This window comes from Mustela nigripes, chromosome 13, assembly GCF_022355385.1.
Source record: "Mustela nigripes isolate SB6536 chromosome 13, MUSNIG.SB6536, whole genome shotgun sequence".
NCBI lineage: Eukaryota > Metazoa > Chordata > Mammalia > Carnivora > Mustelidae > Mustela > Mustela nigripes.
In genome coordinates, this window is record NC_081569.1 from 51,915,844 (window position 1) to 51,927,871 (window position 12,028).

At 36.2% G+C, this 12,028-nt stretch overlaps 1 protein-coding gene across 1 annotated transcript; it reads left to right on the forward strand.

Annotated features, from left to right (window-relative positions):
* Positions 1–10,506: 10,506 nt before the first annotated feature.
* On the forward strand, positions 10,507–11,448 carry LOC131999333 (olfactory receptor 4F6-like). Its single transcript, XM_059372107.1, has one exon. It carries the CDS (start codon positions 10,507–10,509, stop codon positions 11,446–11,448), a length of 942 nt encoding a protein of 313 aa, XP_059228090.1.
* Positions 11,449–12,028: the final 580 nt, after the last annotated feature.

Sequence of the window (12,028 nt, forward strand, 5' to 3'; positions counted from 1 at the left end):
TAACCCAGGTAAGAAATGGGTAAAAGACATGAATAGACATTTTTCCAAAGAAGATATACAAATGGCTAACAGACACAGGAAAAATGATCAACAACCCTCATCATCAGGGAAACACAAATCAAAAATACAATGAAATATCACTTCATACCTGTCAAAATAGCAAAAATTAACAACACAGGAAACAACAGATGTTGGTGAGGATGTAGAGAAAGGTGAACCCTACTACACTGTTGGGGAGAGTGCAAATCAGTACATCTACTCTGGAACAGTAGTGGAGATTCCTCAAAAATTAAAGATAACTGCCCTATGGCCCAGCAATTGCACTAATATGTATTAACCCAAAGGATATAAAAATACTGATTCAAAGGGATACATGCACCAAAATGTTTTTAGCAACATCATCAACAATAGCCAAATTATGAGTTGAGAGGCAATGTGGGGGGGTTGGGGAGTAGGGAAGGAAAAAATGAAACAAGATGGGATTGGGAGGGAAACAAAACATAAGAGACCCCTAATCTCACAAAATAAACTGAGGGTTGCTTGGGGAAGGGGTTCTGAGAGGGTAGTTAGGTTATGGACTTTGGGGAGGGTATGTGTTATGGTGAGTGCTGTGAAGTGTGTAAACCTCATGATTCACAGGCCTGTACCCCTGGGCCTAATAATACATTATATGTTAATAAAAAACAAAAAATTAAGTAAATAAAATAATAAAAATAAGTCCTCCAGGTGTGAGGAAGAATTGGAATTCACAGTTTCTAAATCATGTTACCTACAACATCCACTTTTCAACAAAAATTTATGTAATATACAAAAAATACCAGTAAATAATATCTATACTCAGAGGGACATAAACAGACGATAGAAACTGTCTCTGGAAGACCCAGATTCTGGATTTAGCCGACAAAAACTTCAAATCAGTTATGATTAACATGTTCAAAGAACTAAAGAAAGCCAAATTTAAAATATGGGGGAAATCACAGGGGAAGACAAACCATGAGAGACTGTGGACTCTGAGAAACAAACTGAGGGTTTTGGAGGGGAGGCAGGTGGGGGGTTGGGTGAGCCTGGTGGTGGAGGGCACATACTGAATGGAGCACTGGGTGTGGTACATAAATAATGAATTTTGGAATACTGAAAAGAAATAAAATAAAATAAAAATAAAATTGGGGATGAACATTTTTTCATGTGTCTGATAGCCATTGTATGTCTTCATTGGAGAAGTGTCTGTTCATATCTTCTGCCCATTTTATTTAAAGATTTATTTTAATTTATTTTCAGCATAACAGTATTCATTATTTTTGCACCACACCCAGTGCTCCATGCAGTCCGTGCTCTCTATAATACCTACCACCTGGTACCCCAACCTACCAACTCCCGCCCCTTCAAACCCCTCAGGTTGTTTTTCAGAGTCCATAGTCTCTCATGGTTCACCTCCCCTTCCAATTATTCCCAACTCCCTTCTCCTCTCTATCTCCCCATGTCCTCCATGCTATTTGTTATGCTCCACAAATAAGTGAAACCATATGATAATTGACTCTCTCTGCTTAACTTATTTCACTTAGCATAATCTCTTCCATTTTTTGATATGATTGTCTGTTTTGTCGGTGTTGAGTTTGAAGAGTTCTTTATAGAGAAGATATCAACCTTTTGTCTGTACTGTCATTTGCAAATATCTTCTCCCATTCCGTGGGTTGCCTCTTTGATTTCTTTTTAAAGATTTTATTCATTTATTTGACAGAGAGAGAGAGATCACAAGTAGGCAGAGAAGCAGGCAGGGCGGGGTGGGGGGGGGCGGCTCCCTGCTGAGTGGAAAGCCCGATGTGGGTCTTGATCTCAGGACCCTGAGATCATGACCTGAGCTGAAGGCAGAGACTTCACCCACTAAGCCACCCAGGTACCCCACCTCTTTGTTTTCTTGACTGTTTCCTTTGGTGTGCAGAAGCTTTTTTTTTTTTTTATTTTGATGAAGTCCCAAAAGTTTATTTTCGCTCCTGTTTCCGTTGCATTTGGAGAAGTTCCTGTGGCTGATATCGAAGAGGTTACTGCCTGTGTTGTCCTCTAGGATTCTAATGGATTCCTGTCTCACGTTGAGGCCTTTATCCATTTTGAGTTTATTTTTGTGTACGGTGTAAGAGAATGGTCGAGTTTCATTCTTCTGCATATAGCTGCGAATTTTTACAGCACCATTTATTGAAGAGACTGTCTTTCTTCCACTGTATATTTTTCCCGTTTTGTCGAAGATTATTTGCCCATAGTGTTGAGGGCCCATATCTGGGCTCTCCACTCTGTTCCACTGGTCTATGTGTCTGTTTTTATGTCAGTACCATGCTGTCTTGGTGATAACAGCTTTGTAGTAAAGCTTGAAATCAAGTAACGTGATGCCCCCAGTTTTATTTTTGTTTTTCAACATTTCCTTAGTGATTCGAGGCCTCTTCTGATTCGATACAAATTTTTGGATTATTTGCTCTAGCTCTTTGAAGAGTACCGGTGGAATTTTGATTGGAATGGCATTAAAATTATAGATTGCTCTAGGCAGTATAGACATTTTAACAATGTTTATTCTTCTGATCCAAGAGCATGAAATGGTCTTCCATCTTTTTGTGTCTTCTTCAATTTCTTTCATGAGTGTTCTGTAGTTCCTTGAGTACAGATCCTTTACCTCTTTGGTTAGGTTGATTCCCAGGTATCTTATGGTTCTTGGTGCTATAGTAAATGGAATCGATTCTCTAATTTCCCTTTCTGTATTTTCATTGTTAGTGTATAAGAAAGACAATTATTTCTGTACCTTGACTTTGTCTCCTGCCATATTACTGAATTGTTGTATGAGTTCTAGTAGTTTAGGGGTGGAGTATTTTGGGTTTTCCATATAAAGAATCATGTCATCTACGAAGAGAGAGAGTTTGACTTCTTCATTGCCAATTTAGATACCTTTTATTTCTCTTTGTTGTCTGATTGCTGTTGCTAGGACTTCTAATACTATGTTGAACAAGAGTGGTGAGAATGGGCATCCTAGTCGTGTTCCTGATCTCAACGGGAAGGCTGCAAGCTTTTTCCCATTGAGGATGATATTTGCTGTGGGTCTTTCATAGATAGATTTGATGAATTTCAGCAATGTTCCCTCTATCCCTATAATTTGAAGCGTTTTAATCAGGAATGCACTAGCACTAAGGGAGATTCAAATTAAAAACACATTGAGATATCACCTTATACCAGTTAGAATGGCCAAAATTAGCAAGACAGGAAACAACATGTGTTGGAGGGGATGAGGAGAAAGGGGAACTCTCTTCCACTGTTGGTGGGAATGCAAGTTGGTGCAGCCTCTTTGGAGAACAGTGTGGAGATTTCTCAAGAAATTAACAATAGAGCTTCCCTATGACCCTGCAATTGCACTCCTGGGTATTTACCCCAAAGATACAGATGTCATGAAAAGAAGGGCCATCTGTACCCCAATGTTTATGGCAGCAATGGCCACAGTCACCAAACTGTGGAAAGAACCAAGATGCCCTTCAACGGACGAATGGATAAGGAAGATGTGGTCCATATACACGATGGAGTATTATGCCTCCATCAGAAAGGATGAATACCCAACTTTTGTAGCAACATGGACGGGACTGGAAGAGATTCTGCTGAGTGAAATAAGTCAAGCAGAGAGAGTCAATTATCATATGGTTTCACTTATTTGTGGAGCATAACAAATAGCATGGAGGACATGGGGAGATGGAGAGGAGAAGGGAGTTGAGGGAAATTGGAAGGGGAGGTGAACCATTTTTCAGAGACTATGGACTCTGAAAAACAATATGAGGGGTTTGAAGGGGCAGGGGGGTGGGATTTTGGGGTACCAGGTGGTGGGTATTATAGAGAGCACGGATTGCATAGAGCACTGGGTGTGTTGCAAAAATAATGAAAACTGTTATGCTGAAAATAAATTAAAAAATAAATTTTAAAAAATAAAATAAAATGGGGCAAAAAGCAAAAAAAAGAACAAAAAAATTAAAAAATAAAAGTTTGAATGTATGAAAGCAATGATACAACATATATTGATATAAATATATTTTTAAATGACTCTATTTGAATTTGAGAGTTTTAGTACATAACTACTATTAAATTCATTACAAGGACTCAAAACAGCTATGAGATGGCAGAATACTAAACCTCCATAAAGTTATTAAAAATACCAACAGAGATTTTCAAATTTAAATTTGTACTGCTTTTGGAACTCCCCTGGTTTGTTCAAATTTTAATTCATTATTTTTCAAAATTCCCAGGGAGATAGCTGTTAAGAGTATAAGAGGATAGTTTCCTTAAACTTGATAGTGGTGCCAAACTGATACTATCAGTGGTTCATATAACTCACAATATCACAATGGACAACTAAGGTAAACCTAACATTCTCTAATTTGAAAAAAAAAAAAAACTATCAGAGCACAAAGACACAGATCATCACATTGAACTATTCAATTTCCCTGGATCTCTTCTGCAAGTTGAGGTCATTTACCTTTGGGAAAACCAGTGTACACAAAGACCTGGCTTCCATTAGAAGAAATTATGGACTCTACCTAGTCCTACCATACAGTCCAACTAATTGACTACCTTCCAAATGGTAGGAACTATTTATAACTTTCTGTCATAAGAAAAGGTGGTGATTCAAAAGGGTGTGATCTGTCTGTGTGTTCAATGTCTTGAAGCTCCTGCTGAGTGAGACCTGCACCTAAGCAGGTACAAATGAAACCTGCTCTCCAACTCCCCCAAAACTGGTTATATTTTGTTCCCAAACCTTCTTTTCTCTTTATCTCAAGGTTCTTTCTGCTCATGCTCTTTACTTGAATGATTTTCACTCATACAGTTATATATATTCTGGTCTCATTTTCACAATTTCAATTGTATTTTAAGGTGAATTTCTCTTTGAAGAGCCCATATCTTTACTAAACTGATATGTGAAAGGGCTTCAAATTTCCATCCCCTTTTTTCTGTGATATTATATTCATGGAAATAAAACTTTGTTTTGTCTATTTCATTCAAACAGAGCACAGTCTAGCAGAGCAAGCTATCTGCATATTTGGAAAGAAAAATTAATCATCTTTAAAAATCATTATTATTTTTAAAAACTTATTGAATACTTATTATATGACACAGCATGTTTCCCTGTTTTCCATGTATTGACTCATTTAATCGTCACAACAACACTATAAGGTACGTACTATTTTTTTGGTCTTTTTAAAAAAATTTATTTTATTCACAAATAATGTATTTTTAGCCCCAAGGGTACAGGTCTGTTAATCACCAGGTTTACACACTTCACAGCACTCACATAGCACACAGCTTCCCCAATGTCCATAACCCACCACCCTCTCCCTACTCACCCCACAACCCTCAGTTTGTTTTGTGAGATTAAGAGTCTTATGGTTTGTCTCCCTTCTGATTCCATCTTGTTTCATTTATTCTTTCCCTTAAGGTAAGTACTATTATCATTCCTAATTTTACAGTTGAGGAAATTCAGGGACAGAGAAGTGAAGCAACTCACCCAAGGACATGTAGTTCATAAATCAAGGAGATAGAGAGTGCAATCCAGGTGGTCTTTCCCCAGAATGTTTGCTATTCATTTTACATAATAATGCTATTTATAAAATTGCTCCTACATAATTTTTCCTATTTCTTTGACTAATTTCAAATTTTCTTTGGAAATTAGAAAATCTGTAAATATCATTTATCATGAATAATGAAAAAAAGAGTTCATATTTAGGAAAAAATAAAATCACCTAAAATCCCACAACTTAGAGATTCTGTGGTATAAAGTCTAAATATTTCCATATATGCACTTACATTATATGTAATGGTTTGCATTTTATAATCTTTTTTAACTAAATGACAAAATAGGCATATTTTCAGTTTCATTCATCCAAAGTTCTAATTTGTTTCATGTGCACTGAATTCTGTAAACATAGTTTTAAGTGTATATAAAGATTCTGTTCCTCAAATTACTGAATTTTTCCAAATATATGGTGGTGCTTTTCTGTTCAGCAATATTTCTATAGCATGCAATAATACTTCAGTATAATTTCAGGAAAGTTCCAGATATCTGTAGTGACTATACACATTTTGCTGGAGGCAAAAAAAAAAAAAAAAAATGAAGAGCAAAGTTTGTATCTTTGCTAGTTTTATTTTTTATTGTATTAGATTTAGATCTACATGGGAATGTGGGGTGTTGAGGTCACTCTGTAAGGACATTGTCATGGCAAGGAGGTATCTGGCTTACAGACTGGTTTCCACTCTCCCATCAGTGTGAAGGTGTCAATGAGGCCAATTCACAAAGTCATTTGGTGAATATTTCTTCTCCACCATATGTCCCCTAAGGGCTTCTAAGCACCTGATTTTCTTCCCATGTCTTCTTGAACTTTTCCTTATGAACATTAGTGAAGACTCTCATTTAATAGTGCCTACCTTGTGCCAGAAATTATGCTAACTACTGGGGTATACAAAGTTGGCTAAAGGCTCCTTTTTCAAAAAAGTCATAGATGATAATGAAGACTAATATGCATAAGAAATTATAATATGCTTTATTAAAAAGGAGATAGAAGATTTAACAATAGTTTATAGACATTATTTTGCATGGGGTCATCAATACATACTTCAAGGTAACTAGCATTTAATCTAAGTTTGAAGGATAAAGGAAAAGGGGAATTAACATTTCTGTCAGATAGTTATACCCATATATTCTCTAACCTTCATAACATCTGGTGAAGTTAGTCATCTTTAATTTTATGGACAAATAAATATCTTCAGCATAACTGATTACCTTACTCTAGTTTATATAACTCACAAGTGGCAGGACGAAAATGGCAACCAGGTTATTAGGTCTAAGAGCAAAAGACAGTTCCACTTTATAACAACAAGTAATACTTAGATGAAAGTATATGAAAGAGCTGAAATGTGAAAAAAAATAGTAAAGTGTTCAGTTCATAAAGGTTTTTATATGATACACAATTGAATTTTATTTTTAAGGTTTATTATTTTTATTTATTTGAGAGAGACAGAGAGGGTAGGGAGGTGCAGACGGGGTAGGAAAAAGAGGGAGAGAATCCTGAGCAGTCTCTGTGCTGAGTGCTGATACAGACACAAGCCTTGATCCCATAAACCTGAGATCATGACCTGAGCAAAAACTGAGTTGGACACTTAACCTACTGAGCCATCCGGGCACCCCTACAATTGAATTTTAAATATCCTGAATGATAGAACCAAAGGCTTAGAATAGAGATTAATAGGACCATATTTGAGTTTTAGATAGATAGATCTGAAAGCAGAGTGTAGAAAAGAGACTAAACTTAGCTAAAATTGAAGAGAGAAATCATTTGGAAATGAAAAATATATAAATCTGAGATAAAACTGACAGTGGAAATGAAGACCAGGACACAAAACAGAAATATTCAGGAGGTATAATTTCCCATCTGTCATATAAAGTAAGAGGGGAGAAAAGTTGCCTCAGAGATTCTTGGATTAAGCACCCGAGAGATAATGGTCATATTTCCTAAGACATTAAAAAGAGGATAAAATCATGAACTTCAATTTGCACAATTTAACTTTGAAGTGTTTGAGGGATGTCTATTTATGTACTACAGTACATTCTTGGATATATTATGCTAGAGTCCAGGAATAGAACTATAGATATAGAAATCTTTTAAGTGAGGAGTAGATAAAAGAATGAAGAATGCTTGAAATGAAAAAATATATATATTTTAGGTCTCCTGAGTTACATAGGAACACTCAAAAATAAGCAGGAAAAAAATCCATGCATCAGTGAAAGAAGTTAGAGATAAAGGAGAGAAAGCAAGAGAGCTCTGTTACACAAATACTTAGAATGTAAAAATATGTTCAGCTTCAGTAAGTTAATAATGCCTGACTTACAGTCTCTTAAAGTTTTTTAAATTTTATTCAATTATAAGATAACAGAATGTAGATGTTTTTTAATAAATATATTTTTTCAGTGCTCCAAAATTCAATGTTTTTGCACCATACCCAGTGCTTCATGCAATACGTGTCCTCCATAATACCCAATATTTTATTTATTTGACAGAGAGAGTGAGAGAGGGGGGACAAGCAGGAGTAGTGGGAGATGGAGAAGCAAGCTCCAAACTGAGCAGGGAGCCCAATGCTGGGCTTGGGATCCCAGAGCTCTGGGATCATGACCTGAGCCGAAGGCAGACCTGAACCACCAAGGTGTCCTCAGAAGGCAGACATTTGCTGACATCCGTCAAAGACCTTTTAGACTGGATTATATTTCTGTCTGTTCATAATATCATCTTAAACATAGAGACTCTCAAAGGTCATGATTGCTGCATCTTTGGGCATCACATTAATATCGAATGCAGGAATGGAAGAGCTAGAAGAGACTTCTCTACATTAATCTTTGTATTTTAATCTGAGGGGGGAAAAAAAAAACCTTCTACAGAAGTCATTGTTTTGTATCTCATCAAAAATCAGCTACATGCCCCTCTGACACCAATCCATGGCCAAGTCACATAGATTATTCATATTTCATCCCATGGCTAAAATAAGAACCTAGATTCTTATAAAATTCAGAAATTTCCATCAAATACCTAAAGAGATAGGTTTTCTCTCTTTTAGAGACTATAAAAAAATATAAGGAACAAGAAATCAGTTGGCAAGGTAAAGAACGGCTTATTGTTAGTGTTTTCCTGTTCTTGGTGTAGGACTTGCCTGTGCCAAATAATAAAAACACTAGCATTCTGTAAAATGCCATCCAGTTACCAGTCATTTTATTCCTTGACCCAAAATTCATTCATGTATATTAGTGCTCTCTAAGCAAGTAAGCCTGTACCTTTCTAGTTAAAATTAGGTATGAAAAATGAAGGTTTTCTTCATAGTATACCCAGAAATCATCATTTGTTGAAAATTTTGGTAACAAAATAATAACAATAGTAATAATTAATAATCCATTTCTAGCATATGTATGCATACTCTACTCCAACCATATATTTCACAGAATTCTTTTTCCTGTTCTTGCCCCTCTCTCTCTTATTGCTTTCCTTTCAATTCCTTTCAATAATTATTATTTTGATTATGCTCAACACAGTGTAGCTACCATACCTGACAGTGTCATTGACTATATTCTCTGTGCTGTAACTTTCATTCCATTATAGCAAGTCTTATATCCCACTCCACTTTACACTATTTTGTCCACCCTCTCCTTGGAAACTACCAGCTTATTCTCTGTATTTGTATGTCCATTTCCTCCTTTTCATGATTTTTATTAAAACACATGGTTAATATAGAAAACTACAAAACATAGGTGGTCAATATTTTTAGTATTAAAAATACCTAAAATGTCATTATCCAAAATGATCTAACATGTTGACTCATAATTTACATATTTTTCTAATGTATCATTATAAAGAGCACACCAAATGCATATCCCTTTGTAAATAATTAATCTTAATAATTTAGTGGACATCTCAGCAAGTCTAAATTTGCTTCTTTATGATGGCCTACCTCATCTTACCAAATACCCCTTTCTGAATATCTTCTCATTTCTAAACTTACCTTTGAAATGTACCTTTAATTTTTCCTTTTACATTAAACAATGAATGGACCCAAATACGTTATATATACATATGCTCAACCTTTCTCTTTTTCTTAAGATTTACTTATTTATTGGAGAGACAGAGAGCACGCACAAGTGGGAGGGGCAAAGAGAGAGGGAGAAAGAATCTCAAGCAGACTCCTGCTGAGCACAGAGGCCAGCAAGGGGCCCCACACAGGGCTCTGACTCCACCCAGGGCTCTATCTCGTGATCTGCACATCACAACCTGAGGCAAAACCAAAAAGTTTTAGCGTTTCACCAGTTTAAAGTACATTTTAATTATCCAAGGCATTGGTTGCAGTCACAATATTGGAAACTATCAGAGGGCTAAGCCTATTCATTTTAAGCTATGATTTCTCTTAGAGTCAACACTCTTACACTCATTGTCTAGTCACTTCATTATTGCATGAGTGATTAATGCTTGAAATTTTGCAGTTACAAAGTAAAAGAATAATCAAAGAGTACATTCTGCTACAGTATTTGTGCACAAATATGATTAAGGGTTTGAACATTCAAATTATGGCTGTTTATGACACAGAAGTCATTTTCTTGAATATATATGGAGAAGACAGAAGAAGCCCAAATTTTATACAATGAGCATGGTAAAGAATGTCTCTACCAGGAAGATGTTACTCTTTACTGCTAAACCTCCACTTTACCTGCCTTATTCTCACCTGATTTCTTTCCCTGTCACCCTAGACTAACTTTTGATTTTTTATTTTCTATTTTTTTCTTCCTTTCCCCTTTCTCCTCTGTATGTGTTCTAACTTCTAAATTAGACACTTGCAACATATTTTACACAAAATCACTGATGGGCAAACAACATGTCAATGTTCAGTTCCCATATTTCTCAATTCTGCCTTATTTTCTACCTTTAGAATACTTCAGCATCTTCTCTACTGATTGAGCCAATGGATACAACAAATGACTCTGTGGTGTCTGAATTCGTATTGATTGGACTTTCAAATTCATGGGAGATGCATCTTTTTCTCTTTTGTTTTTTCTCTGTGTTCTACATGGGAATTATCCTGGGAAACCTCTTCATTGTGTTCACGGTAATTACTGAATCTCATTTACACACCCCCATGTACTTCCTGTTAGCCAACCTCTCTCTCCTTGATCTAGGTCTGTCCTCTACCACAGTGCCCAAAACAATCACTAATCTTTTCACTAACTGCAAAATCATTTCCTTTCCAAAATGCATGATACAGATATTTTTTATTCATGACATGGGTGGAGGTGAGATCGTGCTGCTCATAGCCATGGCATATGACCGGTACACTGCAATCTGTAAGCCTCTCCACTACCTGACCATCATGAGCCCCAAAATGTGTGTTTCCTTTGTAGTGGCTGCCTGGATAGTGGGGATAATCCATGCTGTGTCTCAGTTTGTTTTTGTCATAAACTTGCCCTTCTGTGGCCCTAATGAAGTAGATAGTTTTTACTGTGATTTTCCTCGGGTCATGAAACTCGCTTGTGTAGACACTTACAAGCTGGAGTTTGTAATCATCGCTAACAGTGGGTTCATATCCATGGCTACCTTCTTCTCTTTAATTATATCCTATATCTTCATTTTGGTCACTGTCTGGAAACGTTCTTCAGGGGACTTGTCCAAAGCATTTGTCACACTGTCAGCTCACATCACTGTAGTGATTTTGTTTTTTACACCATGCATGTTCCTATACGTGTGGCCTTTCCCTACAACATCACTGGATAAGTGCTTGTTCATTGTTGACTTTGCTATCACCCCCCTCTTTAATCCTGCCATCTATACATTAAGAAACAAAGACATGAGAGTGGCCATGAGAAGACTGAGCAAACGGATTTTGGGTCCTAGTGGGATCTCACAATGAATGGAGCAGATCCACATACAACATGCTTGGGCTCACCAAAACCCCTGCAAGTCATGTGATTGCCATCATTACAATGGTAAGAACTACTATTGTCATGACAGTTCAACAAAACTCTCCCTGTAGAGATGGATTATTGAGTCAGAGGTGACGTTATTTTGCTAATGACAGAATAAATTGACATCACCAACTTACATTGAAAAGAAGGTGAGAACAGAAAACTGAGCTAATTCATAGGAGTAAACTTACATTCAAATACCATTTTCTATGACTTGCTAATTGTATTTACTCTCAATTATGAAGACATGCCTCAAACAAATGATAAATATATCTCATGGTAACCTATGGATTTAATAGATAAAATGTGACTTTGAGTCAATCAACATCAATAAATTCTACTTTGAATTTTTATTTTAGTTTGAGTTTAACTTAGAATAAGAAACAAAATCAACTATTTGTTATCAGGTTAAGCAAGCTGTTTTAGTTGTTTAGATTTGATTGGCTGTAAATAAAGAAGGATAATTCTTTGCACTATAAATACTTCAAATAAATACAAACCAGATTTCTGAGATTTTGTCTCACT